Source organism: Stegodyphus dumicola, chromosome 1, assembly GCF_044657685.1.
Source record: "Stegodyphus dumicola isolate Sdum_Otavi_A_Nest chromosome 1, ASM4465768v1".
Classification (NCBI taxonomy): domain Eukaryota; kingdom Metazoa; phylum Arthropoda; class Arachnida; order Araneae; family Eresidae; genus Stegodyphus; species Stegodyphus dumicola.
The window spans coordinates 57693558-57719002 of record NC_140768.1 but is presented as its reverse complement, the minus strand read 5'-3'; the positions used below and the strand labels follow the sequence as shown (position 1 = coordinate 57719002).

Sequence of the window (25445 nt, the reverse complement as noted above, 5' to 3'; positions counted from 1 at the left end):
GGTGCTAGAATTTCTGACAGTACATTTCTGTACTTATACAAACTACTGTTGATGGTTCATACACAAATGGAATGCTTGATGTCACTACAGATAAAAGTGCTCCTCTGCTTTATCCTTTGGTTAAGTTTTGCGGACTAGATGATTTTTTAAGAGTCTATCAAAGAAGTGCAAAAGTTTTCCTTGGGTCGAGCTTTGCGGACTAGATTTTTTTTTTTAAGAGCCTGTCAAAGACCATGGTCCAAGCCCAAAATGTAGATTAAACAGTTTAATAATTTTTTTTAAATTGGGAATAGAATCCAAAGAATTTAACAGTGGCTTTATAAATTTAGCTATGGTTGGTTTTGGTTTCCAGAACAAAATGTCCTATAGAATTGTTACATATGGCTATATTGCAAAGATCAATCCAAACATATAAAACAGCTCAAGTATCACACAAGAACAATGATAAATAATAAAAAGAACAAACATTTATAAAGTAAAAATAAATGAACAGGGGAACAAAAAAAAAGTTAAAAATTTAAATAACAAGGAAAGGAACATAAGAGATATAGTCTTTATAAGGTGGTATTCTAATATAGTTTACTTATCTCACCACGTTTCTGAGACTCTTTATCTAGTTCTGGGTATATAAGAAGAGGCTCTGCATTCATGAAGTCCAAATTGCAAATTTGGCATATACTAGATAGAATGATGCCAGTTTTCTTAAGATGATGTGGCATGCAATCTTGACCTGTTTGCAGTTTGAAGTTTGCTACAGACTCTTTATGGGGCTTCTGAGAAAACTTTTTCCATGTGTCTTGAGTGTTAGCCCAGGATTTGCCTGTTGATTTTGCTGCCTGGCTAGATTTAAGATTATCCATTATCTCTTTCATCTAATTGTGTTATTTCTTTAAGGTATGCAAAGACAAATTTAGTAGCACTGGTTTCTACATAACCAGGAATTGGAATAAAAAGTGTTTTCATTTTTGAAAATATTGGTATTGATATGCCTGAATCTGTGTATTAAAAAGGAGAAATGAAAGCTTGGATTTGCATATGTACTAGTGCTCATTTCCTCACTTGTACTCATTTTGAGGTCATTTCCTCATTGCCTACAGAGGCCTTTTTTAGAGTTTCCATCAGCTTATAGCCTGTACAAGGTCAACCTTCTATTGTTAATTGTGACAACAGAAGCAACTTTTTTGGAGTATCAAATAGTTTGAAACTTGTTAATTGTAAAGTTGTTAGAAAATTCAGTGGTTTTTCTATCTCACAATTACTTCTTGGTGGGGCAGTTTTGGGGAGCATTTAGTTGGCATGATGAAGCAAATTCTTAGAAGGGTTTTGGAAAAATCCCTACTGCCTGATAAAGAAATGACAACTGTATTGTGTGATATGGAATCTGTGATTAATTCTCGTTCACTTACATATGTTTCAGAACAAGATTCTGAACTTATTCCTTTGTCTATCAACTCATTTTCATAAGATTTTCAACTTTTGAATGAAAAACATGATCAGAAGAAGCAGGAATAAAGTATAAAACCTGGAGATATAGATTTTATTGGAAGTGATAATATTAAATGAACTGGATGGTTGTTAGCTGTTTTTACTGAATTACTACCTGAAAAAGATAATGTCATTAAATTGCTATGAATAAAAACCACAAGGACAACTTTTACATTCCGTACAAAGAATTTTTGCATTAGAACTGTCATGCAGTTAGTTTGAAGACCTAAAAAATGATGGAAATTAAGAAGGTAGAGTTGAAATGCATTCAGTGGAAAATAGCTGAAAAGAAGTAAATTCTGTAAAAACCTGGAGTGGAAGAGAAGTCAGGCCTATCCAAAGATTGGACTTGTAGACTGCAGCTCTTTTACCTTTTTCTTTTAATTTAAAAGTTTTTGTGTTTATTTTTAAAAGTTGTACTCTTTAAAATTTCCTGTAGGTCAAGTTGTTTCCCAACAAGGCGGGAGAATGTTGGATTTCAGTTGATGTGTAGTGTGTAATATGTATTATTATAATGTGTATTTCATTTTGTTTTATTTACTTAATGTCTCAGCCACTAATAATTATTATTAGTTGTATTTCTTGGAAGCGGCAATTAAAATAGCTTTTAGAATGTGCTAAAAATATATGTGTTTAGTAGGCTTACTAAAATAATGTTAGTTGTTTATAAGAGATATATTTTATTTAATAGCTAACATTCTTCTAGTAACATAATAGTTTCTAGTAACATAATAGTTTATTTCGACACATAAGCAAATAGTTCAAGTAAAATTTTGGATACTTTTCCATTATGCATTTTAGTGGTACTGTTGCTATAATATGTATGTGTTTAATTTTTACTGTTTATACATATAGATAGTTGTGAGAAGGTGCTGCAAATGACTTCAGCATGTGTTTAGCTTCTCTTTCACCGATAAAAAAACATGGGAGGTATATAACAGAAAGTACCAAATTTTGCATGTTGTTGTCCATGTTCTAAGCAACATGTTTGATGCCGGTCGCGGATACTTAGCCGACGGGACACTTAACCGACAACAGCTAGCCGACGAGACAGGACACGGACACTTAGCTGACATGGACACTTAGCCGACAGGACATTTAGCCAACAACAACACTTAGCCAACAGGTCATTTAGCTGACACGGACAGTTAGCCGGACACGGACAGTTAACCGACATCAGTTAGCCGACGGGACATTTAGCCAACACGGACACTTAGCCCGACACGGACACTTAGCCGACAGGACATTTAGTCGACAAGGACACTTAGCCGACAGGTCATTTAGCTGACACGGACAGTTAGCCGACAGGACATTTAGCCGACACGGACAGTTAGCCGACAGGGCATTTAGCCGACACGGACAGTTAGCCGACAGGACATTTAGCCGACACACAGAATTTGCCTTCAGGGCATTTAGCTACGGGACAGTTAACTGTCAAGACATTTTGTCAACAGGACAATAAGCCGACAGTGATGTTTAGCTGATGCGTACCCAATAATTATTTAAATTTACAATCAATTACAAAATTTCTCGACTTCTCTGTAAGTTCAATATCTAAGTTAATATTTTTCACCTATCAGTAAAATTCAGTTTTTGATTTTTGAAGATCTCATACGTGCTTTTAATTATTGCGTTAATTTAGTATTGTTTGATATGTATCATGCTGTTTGGTGAATATTGGACAAATTGAAAATGTGCTGAAATTTCTCGTCAGAGAATATGAATTAAATTTCGAAAGGAGAAAAGAACTTTTTTAGCTAAGTATGACAGTCACTTAATTACACTTTAACATGGGATCTTCAAAAATTATCCTAATGCTTCTTCATTTAATCAACTAGGTTCTTTTGAACACTTTCACACGATTAGTAATTTCCCTTGTTTACTTAATGATAATAATTTTCCAAATGCTTTCAAATTTCTAATATCTTTACATTTCATTAATATTTTATTCATCACATCATGTTACATTCTTTCCCTTACAAAATTGTTTGGCTCCTCTCACGAATGAAATTTTCTTTCCCTGTCCTATGAAGCGACGCAGTCGCACATGTAGGTCCATTGCCTTACCCTGTATATAGCAAGTGAAATTACTGAGCATAAGCTTTTTCTGTGCTAGCACTAAGTTCAGGAGATTTGAATGCAAAGCATTCAGATACCATTTTATCGAAGTAGGAGGTGATGAGCAATTATATTCGTATTGAGCAATTATAGTGATTTGGCGGATACTGTATAGGCATAACTTGCTTGTAGGAATATCGTGCGAGAATCTGCAGGGAGGTGGGATCATTCATTTCGCGTTACGAAGCGCAGTTACTGGAGATACATCGTAGGCTAAACTGAACTAGCTGCTCTCTTTAGCGTAGTAGGAGTAGACCATTCTGAAAAATCTGAATAATGCAATAACATAGTAGGAGTAGACCATTCTAAAAAATCTGAATAATGCAATAAAAGTTATTGTTATAAAAAACGATATGTAGTTTAGTTGGTATTCAGTAACTGTGTGGTAGTGGTCTGAGTCATAAACTGTTATGGTCAGTGTACCTTCACTTAGGTTTCCACGATATTTTTTTATATTTAATTGCTCTTCAAAATCTTCTTTAATCTTTTCCCAATCCCCCGTGAAGTCTGCTAAGACTATAGGGGGAATGTGTCCTGCTTTTCTGCTGGGGGTAATAAATTCACCTTCCTCTGCTTCCATATTGTCTTCAGGGTTTAGTTTCTCGAATTTATTTCTTTTGAGCTAGTTTTCCTATTTCGGAATTTGATAGAGTTCTCTTATGAATTATTCTAGGGGATATGTATTCTTCTTTATCTATTGTGGTTTTCTTTTTGATTCTAGATTTTTGACTGGCAGTAATATCAGATTGACTTGTTTCCTGTGTTGGATTATTTAGGGTTTCTTTTTGTTTCATTTCATTAATGTATAATTATAAGATTTGTATATCCTTTTCCATAGCATTGACGTGAGCTACGTGAACTTCAGTCGCGTTATTTGGATTAAATGAATTTTGATGAGCAGGAAACTCAGAAAGCATAAGTTGCTTAAGTTTTTCTAAATTATCGCTGGTAACTTCCAGATTTCTGTAATTACACACAGATTTGATATGGTTTTTGATTGCCTCCTTGTCCATGATATGCATGAATCCTAACTTTTAACCTAATGGCAATAAGAATAATGAAAACATACTTATCATGAACATCAAGAAGAGACGACAGCAACTCAGGATCAGCTTCAGCAGTGAGAGCAATGTCTTTTTCCCTTTCTTCACAAAATCGCATTCACAAATCGCTTTCTTCACAAAATAAAGCAACGCCATAGACAGAAAGAACAATTTCTCTAATCATCAACAGCAACAACCATTCGACATATTATAACTCAGAATGCACAAAATTTATGAGTTTTTAGGATGGTGGCATGAACTGCTAATTATAGAGGTCGCAAAAAATTTATACCTTTGCTGGTCTTAAAAATTCACTTTTTAAAATTGTTTTTAATAACAAAATAAAATATATTTGCTAAACTAATCCTCACTGCCATATGTTTCTATAAAAAAGTATAATTCAAGAATGACAGTAATTTTTATTGCATTATTCAGATTTTTCATGACAAGGAAAGGAAATTTCATTAGTGGGAGGAGCCAAACGATTTTTTAAGGGAAGGAATGTAACACGATGTGATGAGCAAAATAGTAATCTAACGTAAAGATATTAGAAATTTGAAAGCATTTGGAAGAGCGAGATTGGAAAATTAATATCATTAAGTAAACAAGAAAAATCATTAATGAAGTGCAAGTTGATTAAATAAAAGAAGCTTTATGGATAATTTTTGAAGATCCCATATTAAAATGTAATTAGGTGACCGCTGTACTTATCTAAAAAAATTCTTTTTTTTTTTTTTTCGAAATTTAATTCATATTCCCTGACGAGAAATTTCAGCGCTTTTTCAATTTGACCAATATACACCAAGCAGCACGATACATATTAAACAATGCTAAATTAACACAATAATTAAAAGCACGTATGAGATCTTTAAGAATCGAAGACTGAATTTTACTGATCGGTGAAAAAAATAACTTAGATATTGAACTTATGGAGAAGTCGAGATATTTTGTAATTGATTGTAAATTTAAATAATTATTGGGTACGTGTCAGCTAAACATCACTGTCGGCTTATTGTCCTGTTCACAAAATGTCTTGACAGTTAACTGTCCCATAGCTAAATGTCCTGTTGGCTAAGTGTCCTGTCTGCTAACTGTCCGTGTCGGCTAAATGTCCTGTCGGCTAACTGTCCGTGTTGGCTAAATGACTTGTTGGCTAAGTGTCCTTGTCGGCTAAATGTCCTGTCGGCTAAGTGTCCGTGTCGGCTAAATGTCCCGTCGGCTAACTGATGTCAGTTAAGTGTCCCGTCGGCTAACTGATTTTCGGCTAAGTGTCACGGACCCGTTTGATACTTACCAAACATCCTGAATTTCATTCATTTTCTGAAAGAAACTCCATCAGGTTAGAAAGGCAAAACTTCTACAAGCACAAATGATTTTTTATAATATAAGCAAATACTGCACCTGTTTAGCATTTATCTGTCATACCTTTGTTAGGTGTATTATGACACAAATGTGATGCAAAAAACATGAACAACAGTCCATTGAAATCATGTGATGCAGTTCTTTTAAGTGGTGGATATAGTTGTTTTTGGTATATTTTAGAGGTTTTTAATATAATTATTAAAAATGTATAATTGTCTTTTAGCATCCAGAAATGTGATTTAATGTAGTAGTTCTCAGTTTTTTTTTATCCCCTTTTTTCTTACCTTATGCCCTAAGATTTTCTGATTCAAGTGGTGCATTCTATTATGAAAAATTAAAATATTTTAATGTAGTATAAAAGTGCCTAGAAATTTAATGTTTATTATATTTTATAAACATAAATTTATCAATGAAAAATAAGTAATAATTTATGATCATGAAAATGGCAATATTTATGTTGCTTTTTGCTGCATTTACCTAAGGTTTTCTTTTAACTTTCTTCAGCCATTTTGGATATTACAATTTCAGCTGCATCATAGCTGGTCTTTGCCATGAGCTGTTTAGGACCATCTAGGTCTAGTAATCAGATGTCAAATTCCATCCCAAATTTGGGAAATCCCCACCCCTAACTTGAGCATTTCTGATGTATTAATGCCATTTCAAAATCCATTCAAAAATCTGATACAGCACATAAATTAGCCCTGTGGTTGCTCAAAAAAAGGTTACTAGCAATTTGTTCCAAGGTTCTTAATGGCTCAAACAGTTAAAATTTCTTGAATTGGGAAGATATTTCCACAACTTTTATTTTTATTTTTATTTATTTATTTATTTATTTTTTTTTTTTAACTTGATCAGAAATTAAGTAGGAAATGCTGAGAATAAAACTTGTAAAAAATGAATACCTTTTAATTTGTCCTAAGAAGAATGATTAATTTTCCTTCCCCAAGAAAATTTTAGAATTTTACTCTTAATTCCAAAGAAACTACAGTCATGTATGACATGATAAGACCATAAGCTTTAAACAAAATAGTCATCAGGTACTGCACCAGTGTCTCATTGTTTAACACAAATGATTTGTTAGAATCATCAAATTTTCTAACAACAGTGTTCCAAAATTAATTCTCCTTTTGTCAAACCAGCTCACAAATTAAAATAAACTCTAATAAGAATTTAAAAATAATAAAACGCTGAAGAAAAATTCAAATGCATCTAATCAAAGATAACATGTTTATTCCATTTATTTCAAATTCTATAACATAACTGGTAACTCTCTCTAGAGATACATTGCTTTTGCCCCCAAAAATTATTGTGTATTGAAGATGCGTAGTACATTATATTTACCAAGTGGAATATACAAGCTTGCAAATCATTTGCTTAACTTCCAAAAAAGAAAGGTGCACTTTCTAAGTTAACTCATTACATAACTTTTCTTTACATGTAGTCTCACAGTCTAATGATTAAATGAAATTATAATAATAAATAAGGATTGTTCTAAGAATTATATTTATTTTATAAATACTGTACCCTTTTCATAATTTGAGGCTATTTTAGCTTGTATAAAGCAAAAACATTATTACTGATAAAAAATTGCTTATAATGATATTACTATTAAAAATATAAAATTGTATGTATAAAATTTTGTATATTAAGTTTATGATCATTATGCTGCTTATTAAATACAGTTGCATTTATAATATAAATGCAACAGAATTATGGAATAAGGAGGGTTTTTTTTTTTTTTTTTTTTTTTTTTTTTAAGGATCAATAACTGTGTTGGAGAATTGAATCAAAAATACTTCATCCAGTTTTTGGTATTTGTAGGTAAGTAAAATAGCTTGAATTTTGAGGTCTTTAATATTTATTGTAAATTTTTACAATTTTTTAGAAAATATTTAAACTTTCTCATAGGTTTAGCTAGTTTATATTCTGTCATCATGGTTATCATTTCGTGGGCATCAGACTGTGTAGACTGTAAAAATGAAATGGTTTTTAAACAGCATCGGGTGTAAGTATATGTTCTTTTAATAGTAGTTTAAACTTTGGTAAACAAAACTGATATTTTGCTGATTTTTAGCATTTATTCATGTCAGTATTATAATTACTTTTATGTTCTAATTCTGTCTTGCAGCCTTCTACATCTACAACAATTTCATCATCACTTAGTTCTTCACGTTATAAATTTGTTAGTAAAACCCTAATACATATATACAGGATAATTATAAAAAATAATCCATGGTATATGAACCTCTAGCAGCTGCTTGTCAGCTCAACCAATCAAAATGAAATTTCAGGTTTTTTAATTGAAGGTATATGCAGATCATATTAACATAATTTATGGCATTTAAAAAGATTGAGATAAGAAACTAGGGAAAAGTCTTTTTGGAAAAACATTCAGTGGTTTTTCAGAACAATTGAAAAGTTTTTGCTGCATTTGGGTAGCTTCAGATTAATTTTCTTCAACAAATCCCTTCTGCTGTTGTTCGTACATAAAATGGTCAAGAATCTCTTGTTGGCTTTATTTGTTTGTTTAAATGCTGAAAATATGTCAGGCAGAATAGTTCTTCAGCATTAAGCTTTCTTTTTATCTTATTCAGATTACCTTCAGTTTCAGTAATCAGTGTTTTCCCTTTGGGGGGGAGGAATTATTTATCTTCATTCATATCCAAAATTAGCTAGAATATTCATATACTTTGATATAAACAGAGAAAATTAAAGATAACAAATATTTTTCTATTGTTAATTGAAAACTTTAAGAGGTAAAGCAGAATTTGCATGTTAAAAAAAATCAAACAATCAAAAGTTTCAAAATCATAAAAATTACCTTGTATTTAGCGTAAGTATATTGAAACACTCAATCGATTTCGTGGGCAATCGATTTCGAAGTTTAACTTTGCTAATTTTTCTTGTCCTTTGTGTTACATGTTTGATCAGATAGCCTGGCTCAGTAAAAGTAGGTGGTCAGTGTAACTCTGATTAAAAATCTGGTTATAACCACGTGCAATGCTGATAAGGACCATGTGTTTCTGAGACTTCTTCCCTTTATTTTTCTTCTTTATAGGTATTTCTTTCTCCTGATGAGAAGGGACCTTTAGCTGCCCTCGAAATCGATTGAGGGTTTCAATATACTTACGCTAAATACAAGGTTGTTTTTACGATTTTGATTGTCACATTAGCGTGTTTCTCTTCTAGTCTAATCAAAAGTTTATTATATTTGTTTTTCATGTTTCACTATGCACAGCAACTTCCAAAAACTTTTGGAAAACTATTAGATATTTAAAGTTCTGTTTTGCATACTTAAAGATAATGTTAATAAACCTTTTATGTATCTTTAATCATGTCTGTTCATGCTTTTTCCCCCTAGGATACATACTGTACTCCTATTAATTGAAAGCCTTCTCTTTGGTATTTTTGTGATTGCTATAATGTGTGATCAGGTATGAAATTTCAGTATTTGTTTTATTTTTTGTTTAATTTTACTTGTATATTTATTTGTTTTTTATTATTAGCATTATATCAACCAAATTTAAAAGTAATTTTAAGTTAAATAAAAAAGTTTTTTAGGTTAAATAAAAGTTTAAACTGACTTATAACAATGCAATTCAGTATGAAACTGTTGAATCAGAGATTAAAAGAATAAAAAGTTGTATTGGTTGGTGTTAAGTTGAGAAAAAGAGACTGTTTAACTTATCTCAAAATTAAGTACAAATTTTTACATTATAAGAAATAATTAATTCATCAACCTGTAACTGTAATTTTCATCTATTAGGAAATTTTCCATTCTGAAAGTTAGAGAGTTAAAATCTGCATACAGGTCAGGGCTTCAAAAGTCATTGTGGTACTTAATGATGAGTATAAGCTTGAAGCTTTGCAAATGTATGTCAACAGAGTGGTGTAAAAAAAAAAAAAAAAAAAAAAAAAAAACCCTTCATTTGAGATTAATGAAAAAGTGCCCTTTGTCTACATGCACAAACATTATATGTGCCTTAGTTGTTAATAGTGACAGTTGATTCATTAAGACGGTCATGACTGATTGAACAATTTTCATTCCTAATAAAACAGTTTTAATGCAGTGAGAGCTAATCTGCTGCACATGCCTTGTTCTTTAATATATATATATATATATATATATTTAAGACATTGCAGTGTATGTGGAAAGCAAAAACAGCAATTCAGCTAGAGAGAAAGATGGAAAGCAAATGCATATCAAAATATAGTTGATGATTTAACTGTTAATGATGACAGCCATTTCATGAAGAACTAGATAAAGTCATGTTAGCTTTAATCCTTTTCATTTCTTCACAAAGCAATGCTTTTATCATATATGAACAATTTTTATGCATCACTTATAAATTAGCAATAAACATGCCTCATGCTTACATGTTTTAATCTAAGGCAAATCTAAAAATGGCATCATATAAAAATTTCAGTGTTGTAATTTTCCTTATTAATCGTTAACTTATTACACTTTAAAATTGCTCCTTCTCATGTTTTTTACCTTAGGAAAGTATCTTATTCAATTCGTTCTCGATTGATTAAACGTGTAAATACATAAAATGTATCTAATACAATTGTTTATTGAAAATTTTTCCTTTAAACAAAACATTTATGGAAAACTTCAAAAAAAGGTTCACTGTTTCAGAATTTCAAGGTAAAACTCTTGTAGGCTATGGAAAGCTTCTAAATCTATTAAAATATTGGGAATGCATAAACTCATTTCAATATTTAAAAAAAAAAAATATCTTATTGGATCATTTCATTTTTGCAAGAAAGCATGCATTGTTTATATAAAATAGTTGATTGTTATCTTTTGCTTTTAATTTTTCTTTAATGTGGAAGGTGAATGTCTGTGTATTTCAATTTAAGATAAACATGCTGGAAATGCTAGTACTATCAATGCTTGTTATAATGAACACTTGTTTTAACTGTCATTCCATTATGACTGGTACAAAAGTACATCTCCATTGATGAGAGGATATTAAAGCAATTTTCGTCATAGCAATCCTTAGTTATAATGTGTTCTTTTTTCTTTGTAATGGAAGAAGTTAAAAATAATTTATATTGGTTTTTAATTACCATATTAATCATATCAAATGAAATTTCATTATAAGTTAAAAAAAGCTGATATTTCACTAAATCTTAATATATAAGTGTGTACATATTTTAAAATATACTAGCGGGCAAGCCCGCCAGCTGAGCGGGCTGAAGCCCGCTAGTATAAGGGGTGTGATGCCTTTGTGGAGGACATTTAAAAAGGAACTGGCTTTATTTCGCCGGTATTCGAAAGTTGGACCGAACTACCAGTGTTCAGTGGATTTACGCGGGCAGCGCCCACTTTATTCACGTATGTGACCAGAATATACTGCATACACAATACATATGCCTAAAATCACGAAACCACCCATGCAGCCAACGCTTTCGAGGGTATTCGAAAGTTAGAACAAACTACCAGTGTTCAGCGGGCTGCGCCCGCTTTATTCACCTATGCATCCACAAAATACTGCATACACTATACACTTGCGGAAAATCACGAAAACACCCACGCAGCCAGCCCGCTCACCAGGATTTGAAAGTTCGTCCGAACTACCAGTGTTCAGCGGCTTTGCGCGGGCTGAGCCCGCTTTGGTCACGTCTGCATTCAGAAGATACTGCTTACACGATATACATGCGGAAAATCACGAAAACACCCATAGAGCCAGCCCGTTGGCCTTTATTCCATAGTTCGTCCGAACTACCAGTGTTCAGCGATTTTACCTGGGCTGCGCCCGCTTTATTCGCGTATGCATCCAAAAGACACTGCACACACGTTGCGGAAAATCATGAAAACATACATGGAGGCAGCCCGTTCACCGGGATTCGAAAGTTGGATCGAACTACCAGTGATCAGCCCGCTCTATTCTCGTATCCATCCAGAAGATACAGCATACACGATACACAAGCGTAAAATCACGAAAATACCCATACAGACATATCCAGCCCGATCGCCTTTATTCGAACGCGTATAATATTCAAACAGTAGATTCGTTATTAAATCTCCTTTTGATAAACTTCAACATAATCACACACAAAAGTGCATCAATATATATATTAATGTAATTAATCAACCAAACCCTGAACAAAAAATAATTAGTCAGAATTTAAATAAATAGTTTATTTTTATTTATATTTATTTTTTTGCAATTAAATTTTCTTAATTAAAATTAAATTTAATATTAGCTTTATGCGAACAGAAACCTTTGTTACGAAAAATACAATATATAGATATTAATGAACTTATATATAATAACAAAAGCAGTGAATGATTACGTAGCTCTGTAACACAAATGAGCAGGCTGATTTAAGCTATTAGAAATATTAATTTGTATTATTCAAAGTTGCTTTTCTTATTCAGATCCAAAAATCACAAATTGTTTGGAAAATGCACAAAATATACGTATCTCGGCAACTATCAGTCCGATCGGCTCGAAATTTACAATCTTATAATTGCCAGATTTTGAAAAGAGGTTTGGTCTTTGTTCCAAACAGATTGGCAAATTAGAAGACTAATTAGCGTAATGAATAAAAATCCTCCACTGCGTTAATTTCATCCATGGCGAATGGCCTTGACGATTCCAAAAGTCCTGCGGAAACCATCTCCCCTTCCCCGACACCCGTCGCTTTCGAGTCGAAGGCCGTCAACCAAGAGTTGGAAGGGGAGATGAGGTAGTAGCGCTTTTTTAATGAACCTTCTAATTAGGCTCCTAATTAGCAAAACAGTTTTACAATCAACGCTAACCTTTATTTGAGCATCCGGGAAGTGCAAAATTCAAAATTTGAACGAAATCCGTTAATTCTTTGAAAAGTTACGTATTTTTGTGCATTTTTCCTGCTCAATTTCTGTAATTAAGAAAAATTCAGTAAAATTTTGTATCTCGGGAACCAATCACGCGATCGGCTCCAAATTTAGAAATTTACAACTGATAGATGGTCAGATAAAAGATGCTCTTTGTTCTAGATTGATTGGAAAATTAGATCATTAATTAGCATAATGAATAAAAAAGCGCCACTACGCTAATTTCATCCATCGCGAATGGCCTTGACGATTCCAAAAGTCCTGCGGAAACCATCTCCCCTTCAGCGACACCCGTCGCTTTCGAGTAGAAACGCCGTCAACCAAGAGTTAGGAAGGAAAGATAAAGGTAGTAGCGCTTTTTTAATGAACCTTCTAATTAGGCTCCTAATTAGCATACTTCAGGGGATGGATGCCTTCGTGGTATTCGAAAGTTGGACCTAACTACCAGTGTACAGCGATTATACATTTGCTGCGCCCGCTTTGTTAACGTATGCATGCAGAAGATACTGCATGCGGAAAACCACGAAAACACACATGCAGCCAGCCCGCTCGCCGGGATTAGAAAGTTGGACCGAACTACCAGTGTTCAGCGATTTTACCGCTCACCTGCTTGTACGAAGTGTAATCGCGAAAATTTTCGGGTGTGATATTCCAACAGTATACTCGTTGTTAAAATTCCTTTATTTAAATTCTTTTTGGTGAACTCCAACTGCTGTCTATATATTTTATACTTAACATCTCTTTTGTAATTATGTTTCATAACAGTAAATATATACTGGCATTTAAATGCCTTTAAAATAGTAGAAAACATTTAAAAGCATTATGTTACAATTTTTTCATGCTCGGAAGTAATACTTTTAACTGCGAGCAAACCTTTGATCTTAGTCGTAACCGTAACTGCTTTCGGCGGCGTTTGTTTACATTTTTCAAGCGTGGGTTTTCGAGCTGATCAGTTTTCGTCAGTTATCTTTGTTTACCTTCTAAAAATGTTCTTCGAAGGGTCTTCTAAGACTCTTGATAATATTTTAGTCGTGAATTTGTTCTATTTTGATTATACTGGTAAATTTTTTTTTTTTTTCTTATGCTATCATAATGCATACTATTAGCAAGTAGTATCATAAACCCAAAGCATCAGCGGTTCTAAAATAAAACTCGTGCATGTGTGAAGAATATTCATGGCAGATGGTCATTTGTAGATGCTGTTACCGCAGAAATAATTGCTGACACTTAAAATTTAGCGGATATGACAAATGATAAAAGTCCAGCGTGAAAATCAATTGTGAATACAACTGCGAGTGTAAAGGCAGCTGAGTTGAAAACAACTTTTCAATCTACATCAAATTCTAATCAAAATTTGATTGAAAAGTGTTCCTATATTTTAATGAACAGCGAAATGTTTGTTGCATAATGCTACAACAGTTCTTCAGATGTAATATGAAAGGGAATGTTTGGCTATTGAACTCGTTTGCAAATTGTGTAAGAAGGTGTTAATTTTAAAAAATCAAAAATTGTAAAACCAAAACTTGCAGATTATAAAATTGCTGGTAAATAACAGAATGTTAAATAATAATATGTGCAATGCTATGGAAATTCTAAGAACAGATAACAATTATCAAAATATTTTGAATAATTAGGCAACGACCACAGGAAGTGTCATTTTTACTTCCGTGTGTAATGTAGTGGTGTAGCGTATTCAGCTACGGCAAAGCACTCGAGTGCAATCTGCCTAAGGGGAGGGATGCCTTCTTGTCGGCTTTTTAAAGGAAAGTGGCATGGGGAAAATAACAAAAACACCCATGCAGCCACCCCATTCACTGGGATTCGAATGTTGGGTGTTTGTAAAAGACGCAACTTTGTGGAACAAACTCATTTGCTCATTACAGTCCTATCCCTCGAGTATATCAAATATCATGTGAATCATGCCCATGTCTTGCATCTGCTGCACACCTTGTTCCATCATTGTGTGGATGTAGCTCATATTGTGTCAATAGTGTTGTATGTGTCCAATATCCCCTGTATATACATTTGAAAATATATATGTACATACATATAAACCAAATTAGTTAGTCGCCTGTTTTTATCGCATTCAAAATAAATAAATAACAGAAAATAATTTTTAAAATCTACCGAGTAAGTATTGCAGATGGGTGGGCTGCACCCACTCAATTCTTTGCTGGTGTCTAAAATAGTTTCTGTGTGAAATTTGTGGAAATATTTTGTATTTAAATCAAAAACAGAAAAATAATTTTAAATCTATGATTAAAATTGTTTTTCTCACTTTCATTATTATTAACACGAAACCGAAGGGACTGAAGAATTTTTTCGTGTTAAAGGATATTGAAAAAAAAAAAAAAAAAAACACATTTTCAACAAAATTAAGTTTATTAGAGTACATTTTATTTGCACAGATATGCATATAGGCATGTATTTAATAAAAAATCAATGAAACAAAATCATCCACAAGAACTGCATTATTCATTTTGTTTTCTTTGTCAGAATCTGCATCAATGATATTTTTTTAGCTTTGAACAAACTCCAAAATATCCTTGTCTCCAATTATTTGGGGCTGTACACACATTATCATCAACTACTGCAACTGTTGTTCTTTGGATAACACAGTAGGGCAGCACACAGAAACTTTTCCAAACGTTTCATAAAATGTCAGTCGTGTGAACCCGTAAAATATTTTACTGTACCTATGTCTATAAAAGACACAACTTTGGGAAAGACATTACAGGCCTATCCCTTGAGTATATTAAATATCATGCAAAACAAAATATTTTATATGAATGAAATCAGTTATTGCGTCAATAGGTCAAAGAAAAACAGAAAATAATTTTTAAAATCTACCGAGTAAGTACACCAGATGGGCGAGCTACAATCCGTATTTATCTGAAAAGAAATAATAATAATAATAATAATTTCTTAGTTATAAGTTTATATTAAACACAAAAACTTGAACAGAAAAAAAAAAAAAAAAAAAAAATGTAAACAGAAAAAATTGGTGGGTTTTTGACGGCATAAACTGCCTGACACCTGGGGTCTCCTCTGCAACCTCATCGACCAGGGGGTTATTTTTTCTCCCAGGTATCAGCCCCTTCCCTGGTCTGCTGTTACAGAATCATAGACAAAATTGCATCACTATATATAAATATGTATATATATATATATATATATATATTGATGCAATTGTATATACATATATACACACACGCACAATTAAGATATATATATATTTGTATGTGTTTACAAAAATGCAAGCAATGAATAAGAAAAATTATTTACAAAAATTTACATGTTCTATGTACACCTGAAAAGAAAAACATTTTAATTTGAATGAAATCATTTCTATATACACCTGAAAAAAAGTATTTACAAGTTCTATGTACATCTGAAAAGAAATGTATAAAAACATTTTAATTTGAATCAAATCATTTCTATATACACCTGAAAAAGAAATATTTTTATGTGATTGAAATCAGTTCCATAAATACCTAAAAAAGAAAAATACATAAAATGTTTTAAAATTAATGAACGCAATTGTATGTAGACCTGAAAAGGAAAATTTATAAAAAATATTTACAACATTAAAAAAATAATACAGCTTCCGATTGCCTAACTACTACAAATTCCACTTTGTAACAACAGACATAAAAGCCGACTAATGCATAATTCTCAAACTGTTTCAGCTTCATCTTGACTTGCTTCAATTTATCCCAGTCATCCAAAAACCTCAAATCTTTTTCATTTTTGCTTTGGCTTGATTAACTTCATTTTGTGTTGCAAAAATCTCACTGTTTCAATGTCTCGAGTAACTTTTTTACTGCAGAACCTCCCTGTAAACAATATTTCTTGTGAATACTTTAGAACATGCGGGCATCAAACGGCCTTGCTTCTTGGTGTCTTTCACTAAAACACGAACATTCCTCATAGACGAACATCTTGAAAAAGCTACGTAAAGCATTCCATGACTGAAAACTGGTTGCGGTAAATAAATCCCCACTTTCTTAAGTGTCTGTCCCTGTGACTTATTAATAGTCATACAAAATGCAAGCCTGATGGGAAACTGTCTTCGCTCGAGCTGAAAGGGGAGGTTTGAATCTGATGGTGAAAGTTCAACACGTGGAATGAAAACTCTCGATCCAGCATTCTGTCCAGAGATGACTTCACAATCTAAAACGTTTGGCATAATTCTCTTCACAATGAGCCTTGTTCCGTTGCAGAGTCCAACCGATGGATGTAGATTTCGTAGAAGCATAACTATAACTCCAACTTTCAAATTCAGACGATGAGGTGGCATTCCAGAAGGCGTCAGGCTGTGGATGAAATCCAGCTGATACGTTTCTTGTTCTTCTTCGTCATCGCAAATAACCGAGTCTGCACTGTAGTGCGTGAAAACTTGACCTGGAAACGTGGAAAGAATTTCTTCATTAAGCTTCAGAGCTTCCTCGTTCTTTGGACATAAAATCGCTTTACTGGCCAAGTCTTGTAAGTCGAATTCATTACCGCAGCCAAACATTTCTTCTACTATCGATCTGTTGACCACACACAAAGACGGAATTTCGATAATGTCTTCGTCCAAGCCACTGTCATTTTTAAGACGACCGTCTCCCAACTGCAGAAGCCATTCTGAAAATTCTTGTTCTTCCGGATTCAATCGCATATTGGTGGAAAGCGTGCATTGTTTGAAATGTGGCCACAAAAAGGAATTCCTGAGGCAGCTCTCGATCGCAGAAGTTCGGTTTCCGTGTGGGACAACAGGTAATGTTTGTCTCCAGTCACCTCCTAAAACTAAGGTTTTACCGCCAAAAGGAACATCCAGTCCGGTCAAGTCTCTCAGCAATCTGTCGACAGCTTCCAAAGCGTAATGAGGCGTCATGGTGCATTCATCCCATATGAAAAGTTTCGCAGTCTTCAAGTACCTTCCTTCAGCGCTATCTTGTCTCACATGGCACGAAGAATTTTCCAGAAGTGGAACGGGCAACTTGAAAGTAGAGTGTACAGTTCTTCCACCGGTCAACAGCACAGCAGCAATGCCTGTCCACGCAACGGAAATGGCAACGTGGCCCATTCCTCGAACAGCATGAAGGATCGTCCTAAAAAGGAAAGTTTTTCCAGCTCCGGCAAACGCATTAACACAAAATGTCTTCGGTGTGTTAGGATTCTCATCTCGTACAGCTTCCAAAACTAAGTCGTAAACTAATTTCTGTTCAGGATTCAACATCCCGTTCAACACTTCGGCTTGTTCGTTTTCATACTGGACATCGATCTGCGGGACTTCGAGAGAAACAGCATCAGTCAATGTTGGTTGCGGGAGACCAAGAGAACATAGCGAAACATTGTGCACTTCTAACTGGTCTTCTATACTTCTCACTGCAAGGCTGAAACTGTCTTCTAAGGAGTAAGATCTCGCAAAATCTTCAGAAAGGGACTCTTTGAATTCAATCCACAAAGCGACGGGTTCCGCAGGGTTGCAGAAAACACAGATGAAGCAAAAAAGCTGTCTTAGCTGCGGTGGCATTTGAAAAGCTGATGCTTCTGCCAGAGTATTTTTCCATTCTTCGTCGTCTTGCAGCAGATGCCTTGCACGGCAGGCTTCCTTGAACGTTGAATACTCCACACCTTCGTAAGTTCTTAAGTCGGCAAAACTCTTCGCTCCTTTAACGTGACACAGCAGCAACCTCAGATGGAAACGCTCAACATCTTTCGGGCTAACAGAATACATTCTTGAAAAGATGTAATCTCCAAGTCTAACTCGTGTCTGCCAGGCATGATTCCTCCAGGTGAAATGTTTAGGAATTTCGACATACAGGTAACCATTCGCTTCGGGAACTGTCCTGTTCAGTTCAAACCATCCGGTGAGCATGGTATTTTTCTCGGCAGCTCTCTGGAAAGCATTCCTTTCTTCGGATTCGGCAAAATAGACGGGCTGCAGGTTTTCCAAATGAACCGGTAGTCGTATGATGGAGTGCGACTTAGAATGCATTCTTTTTTCAAACAGCCTCCACGCTGCTTCAGGGGCAGACACGTATCTTGCATTTAAGAAGCATTTGATCTCGTCCCACATTAAAGTTCTATCTCCAGATTCTTCCAGAACAACTTTAGCTGCATCATGACCCTTGTACACGTATTTGAACAAATACTTCACCGATTTTATGGAGCTGCGTACTTCAACGTTTATGTGGGCGTTGTACTTTTTCGATAAATACGGATTGTAAGGAACGACCCATCTGTTATCAATGGCATGACCCTTGATCACGATAAAGTTTCCATCGTCCCTTCTTCTGTAGAGTGGGTAGCCATTCACGTTCTCTTTAGTTTCTGCCTGAAACGGTTTCGGAAATCCTTTCGAACATACACCATCACTCATGCAGGGAGAGTTTCTATTCAGTTCACCGCAGGGTCCGTGAATCATCGATGACTTCACAATGTTGTGTAGCTCCGGATGTCGAGTAGCATCTGGAAGTTCAGCACACACCAGCGAGTCGATGCACTCTGCATCTCTTATTTTGTCTTCTTCCGCTAAAAACAACAAAAGGTGCATATGAGGCAATCCTCTCTTCTGAAATTCGATGACGTGTATATCTGCAATGGTCGCACCTAAGATGTGATTCTTTGTCAAATCTTGCATCAAAGCCGTTTTCTTCAGGTCAAATACACTCGAAACGATGTCCGGGCGATCGTGAGCCTTCTGTCCTGGGAATAAGTTTTCTGTTATTTCCGGCCATTTAGGGTTGCACGTGAAAGTCAAAAACAGATCCGGTTTACCAAAGTCGCGCACAATGGCCATCGAGTCCTGATAGTTTTGCTGCATGCAGCGAGGGCTTCCTATAAACGTTGACGGAAGTATAACCGGTATTCCAGGGCGGACGCCCGTCTCTTGACCAACTCTGTAAATGTGATCAGCAAGACCCATGTAAGTTTCCACTCTCAGATTCGTCTGATGGCTCCGGAGGTACGCAATCCTGTTGCCTTCAACTTTTACGTATGCATCCACGAGATACTGCTGAAACAATTTCCGGCCATACAAAATCGGGTTTAAGCAATCTCGTCGTACGGACACCCTGTGACTGTAAAACTGTAACTCTGTGTATTGCTGTCCGATTCTGAATCCTTGCTCGCCGTGAGGAAAGAAAAGTACGTACGTCATGGGTTCCAAGTTGGGATTTAAGGTACTGATGTTGATGAGACCGCCACCTCTCGGATGGATCACGATGTCTCGGTTCGATGGAGGTGCGCCGTCCGTACTCTTGAAGACGACTGCAACTTCATTTTCTTTCGGAGCATTGTAACGTCCCCTGTGCTCGCCTGCAGCAACACTTTCACCCTTGATGTACATGCGGATATCCGCAGCAGTTTCGACACCTTGCTCTCGTACAGTTTCTTCTTCGAATTCCTTCAGCATCTTGTAGGCTTCCGCATATGGATTAACGTTCCTTAAAACTGTGTCCAACTGTCTCAGGAGTTCGGCGTTCAGGGCAACATTTCCAAATATGTTCATTCTCTGCCTGAGGGCTTGATCCGAATCTAAAATGTACAGCTGAGCATACTGTTCTTGACCGGGATGAGGCGGATGAAGGTGGCTCGTTCGATGATATATGGCACCGTGAATCCTGAAGCAGTAGGGACCCGAACCCGAAGGCATTTCTATATTGGCACCCAATGAAGCAAAACTGAGCAGGCAGTTGTAAGTACGTATGTTGGCAAAAAACTCTTCAGAAAACGGGTGGTTCCCATTCATTAAATTGTGCCATTCTTCTGGATATCTTCTTTCAGCTTCGACAATTTTCTCATTGTTACAGCAGTGCATGTATCTTCCTCTTGCATTCCTTTCTCCCGTAAAGAACAATCCGTTGCAGAGATCGCAGGAAGCTTCCATTGAACCGGCGCTGTGTTGCTCAACATAAACTTCGAGTCCACATCTTCCTGCATTGTGAAGAGTGCTGCGTGAACGTTGTGCTGCATTCATGCGTAGCCTGTCTTCTCGTACGGACATTGTTTCTTCGGATAGGACTTGTCTGTGGCGTGCAGCGTCTCGCGTTCTTCGTGTAGCAGCGTCCTCTTCCGCTCGAACTTGACGATGACGATGAGAGTCCAGTCTGTGCCTCCTACTGGTTTCTTCTTCACTTTCTTGAGCACGCAAATTTTCTTGACGTTGGGATTGCCTGCTGAGTCTCCTAATGGTTTCTTGTTCCGTTTCTGCAGCACGTAAATTTTCTTGATGTTGAGCTTTCCTGCCGAGTCTCGTCGCGGTTTCTTCTTCCGTTTCTTGAGCGCGTAGGTTTGCTTGCCGACGCGCTTGCGTGCTCAGTCTCGCAGCAGTTTCTTCTTCATTTTCTGCAGCTCGCCGTAAACTCTGTGCTTCAGCTCTTCGTCTTCTTGATGCATCTCCTGTAATGCCTCTTTTCCGTTTCGGCATTTCAGTACGTTAAAAAAAGCACTACTAAAATATTAACTCGACTCAAAAAATTGACTACGCAGATGAAAGAAAAAAAATTGCTCATTAAACCAATACTGCTGGAAAAAAAATTAATGCATTCTATATGTATACAACACAAATTTTAAAATAATCCTAGACTAAATGAAAAATTTTCCACTTAAGAGCAAATTAAGTTTAAAAAATCAAAAATGTAAAACAAAAACTTCCCTGTTAAAAAATTGCTGGCAAATAAGAAATAATATGGGTAATATTATGAAAAATTCCAAGCACAGATAAAAATTATGAAAATATTTCTAATAATTAGGTCAATCTGAGAACAATGCACATAAACAGAAAATGAAAACCTAAACACAAAATAAATAAAAGGTATAAATACAAATATAAATTAGGAACTTCTGAAATCAATTCTGAAATTCAAATAACAAACCTAACAAAATAACAAATCTAATAAAATATAGAACATTCGATCGCCTTAAAACGATAATTGTTATCGCACACAAGAAAATGTCAAAAATATAAAATGTAAATGCAATTTATCGAGCAACAATAACAGAAATATAAAACACGAATGAATAGATCTTTAAAAAAATACAAAATAATACATTAAATATATAAAAAGAGTCACCAAGTTAATGTTCCGAAGAATTCTCAAGTTCTAAACTAACAGGAGCATATAAAAGTCTAAAATACTACTTTAAATTACTAAAACTACAAATATAAATGCAAAAAACAATCAAATATCCTGTAAAAAGAAATAAAGATTAAGTGCAATGAGTAATAATAAGAATATTTACGAAATTTGAAATGCTGGAAAAAATTGCGACGGTCTCCTTCCAAATCCAAAATTCGTAAATAAATTTTTTGTTGCCAAACCTGGAAACAAAACTTTTGATTCTATTTGATCTGTTGCCAGACCGGGAAACAAAACTTTTTATTTTATCTATGACGTCATTTACTCGACTTATCAAGGGCATAAACCAATCTACATTCAACTAACGACAACTAAATGAAGAGAATGTTTCTATTTTTAGTTTTATTTTAGCTTTTCAGTTTATTCCTTTAAGTTATTTTAATTTTTTATTCTTAGTTTGTTAGTGGCGTTCCCATAGCATTTTTATCTCCGACGACTGCCGAGACTGTTGCCACTCGGAAGACTGAGTGCCGAAATTATTGTTTTCGCAGTTTTTAATTAATAACTCCGCGGATTATTGTCGTACGAAGATGGGACCGGTATCGATGGATTTGTTGATTTTTTTCGAATCCGGAGATATGCGTTTCGAATTTCAACTCGGCGCCGTTCCCAAGTTATTCGAGAAAAACGAATTTGGCACTCGGCCAAATCCCTAAAACAGGGAAAACGGGTGAAAGAAAGTGCAAAACGTAGGGAAACGTAGGGGAAAAAGCAGTTTTTAATTAATATCTCGGCTAATTAAAGTCGCACGAAGATGCCGATGGTCAATATGGCGAGCCACGGGAATTCTGATTCCAACGGTACCTTCCGCTAAGCTCTACACCCAGCCGTTCCCGAGGAGATGATGTTACAAACACACAAACAGACAGAGGCACACAGATTTTAATAGTATAGACTAGCGGGCAAGCCCGCCAGCTGAGCGGGCTGAAGCCCGCTTATCATTGTTCGTTTTTAAAAGATATCCTATGTTAAATTTGGCCGGTATTGAAAAGTTGAACCGAACTACCATTTTTTAGCGGCATTCCGCGGGCTTCCCCCGCTTTTTTCACCTATGCATCCAGAAGTTACCGCATACACTATACATATGCGGAAAATCACGAAAACACCCATGCTTCCAGCCCTTTCGCGGGTATTCGAAATTTGGACCGAAATACCAGTGTTCAGCGCTTTTGGGCGGGAGCCCGCCCAAAACAGTGTTCACGTGTGCATGCAAAAGATACTGCGTACACCGTACACATGCGTAAAATCACGAAAACTCCCCTCCAGCCAGCCCGCTGCCGATTCGAAAGTTGGACCGAAATACAATTTTTCAGCGATTTTGCGCGTGCTGTGCCCGCTTTATTCACGTATGCATGCTGAAGATGGTGCATAAACGATACACATGCGTAAAATCACGAAAACAAACATGGAGCCTGCCTGTTCGCCGGTATTCGAAAGTTGGACCGAATTACCAGTGTTATGTGGCTTTGCGCGGGCTCTGCCCGCTTTATTCACCTATACACCCAGAAGATACTCCATACACTATACACATGCGTAAAATCACGAAAACACCCATGGAGCCAGCCAGTTCGTCGGGATTCGAAATTACCGCATTACCAGAACCGCATTACCAGTATTCTGTGCCCGCTTTATTCACGTATGCATCCATGAGATACTTTATAAACGATACACATGCGAACAATCACGAAAACACCCATGCAGCCAGCCCGCTCGCAGAGATTCGAATGTTTGACCGAACTACCAGTGTTCAGCGGTTTTACCCGGTATCCGCGCGCTGTATTCACGTATGCGACCAAATTTTATGTACAGTACCCCGGAATTCGAAAGTTGGACAGAACTACCAGTGTTCTGTAGTTTTGCGCGGGCTGCTCCCGCTTTATTCAAGTATGCATGCAGAAGATACCGCATACACGTTACACATGCGAAAAATCCCGAAAACACACATTGAGCCAACACGGTCGCTTGGATTCGAAAGTTGGACCGAACTACCAGTAATCAGAGGTTTTGAGCGAATTTCGGCCGCTTTATTCACTTATGCATCCAGAAGATGCTGCGTACACGAGGCACATGCGTAAAATCACGCAAACACCCATGGACCCAGCCCGTTCGCCGGGATTCGAAATTAGGACCGAACTACCAGAGTTCAGCTTTATTCATTTATGCATCCAGAAGACACTGCATACACAACAGATATGCGTAAAATCACAAAAAACATGAGTGTAGCCTGCCTGCTCACCGGGATTCGAAAGTTACCGTATACCATCTCAAAGGAGCAAAGAAAAATCTTTAATCTAAAAAAAAAAAAAAAAAAAGTGTGAATTTAATTTTTATCGGTGCGAACTTATTTAAAATATCATTTGCATTAAAAGATAATATCTAAATTAAGTGCACGTATCTAATAACATAAAAAAATATATTATTCCAAAAAATCAAATTTATTATTAAAAAAATAACAACATATATTTAAAAAATAGCTTTTTCAGATTTTTTAATTAATATCCCAGCTGATTAAAGTTGTACAACTTCAAGAACGTCATCATTTAAATTTAATGTAATATAATAACTTTTATTCAATATCAATAAAAGAATTAACGTGACAATCATCCTAACCTGAAATTAAAAAAAAATTGTGAAAAGCAGCTGTTTATTTAAAATGCCTACATTAACGAAATATTTTTAAAATACAGTTAGGTAACATGCAATCGCGTGCTTTATTCAACTTTAGAATATAACCTTGATTTGTATCTGCGGCGATTCAAGAAACTGTTGCAATCGGAAAAATGAGCCCGAAAATTAGCGTTTTCACAGTTTTTAATTAATATCTCAGCTGATTAACGTCCTACGAAGATGAGAATAGTATCATTGGATTCGTAGAATTTTTTGGAATCCGCAGACACCTGCCTCGAATTCCAACTCAGCGCCGTTCCATAGATATTTAAGAAAAAAGAAATTGACACGTGACCTTTCGCCAGCACAAATCTCGAGAGGAAGCAATTGTCATCCCCCCGGCGCTTTCGAAAAAGCAATTTTATCTCAGCTAATTCCGAGACGGTTGCCACTCCGAAAAATGAAATAACGTTTTCGCAGTTTTTAATTAATAACTCCGCCGATTATTGTCGTACGAAGATGGGACCGATATCGATGGATTCGTTGATTTTCTTCGAATACGCGGATATGCGTTTCGAATCGCAACTCGGAGCCGTTCCGCAGATATTCGAGAAAAACGAATTTGGCACTCGGCCAAATCCCTAAAATAGGGGAAACCCGTGAAAGAAAGTGCAAAACGCAGGGAGGGGAAAAATCAGTTTTTAATTAATATCTCGGCTAATTAAAGTCGCACGAAGATGCCGATGGTCAATATGGCGAGCCACGGGAATTCTGAATCCAACGGTACCTTCCGCTAAGCTCTACACCCAGCCGTTCCCGAGAAGATGATGTTACAAACACACAAACAGACAGAGGCACACAGATTTTAAT

General features: G+C 35.6%; 1 protein-coding gene across 1 annotated transcript in view; it reads left to right on the top strand.

The window, feature by feature from the left end:
* Dnz1 (DNZDHHC/NEW1 zinc finger protein 11) overlaps nucleotides 1-25445 on the top strand; it is a 154970-nt gene that overhangs the window by 25432 nt on the left and 104093 nt on the right. Inside the window, exons 4-6 of the mRNA XM_085815056.1 lie at nucleotides 7768-7829; nucleotides 7917-8013; nucleotides 9370-9442. Coding sequence (XP_085671182.1) covers nucleotides 7768-7829; nucleotides 7917-8013; nucleotides 9370-9442 — 232 coding nt within the window. The remainder of the gene's footprint in view (nucleotides 1-7767; nucleotides 7830-7916; nucleotides 8014-9369; nucleotides 9443-25445) is intronic.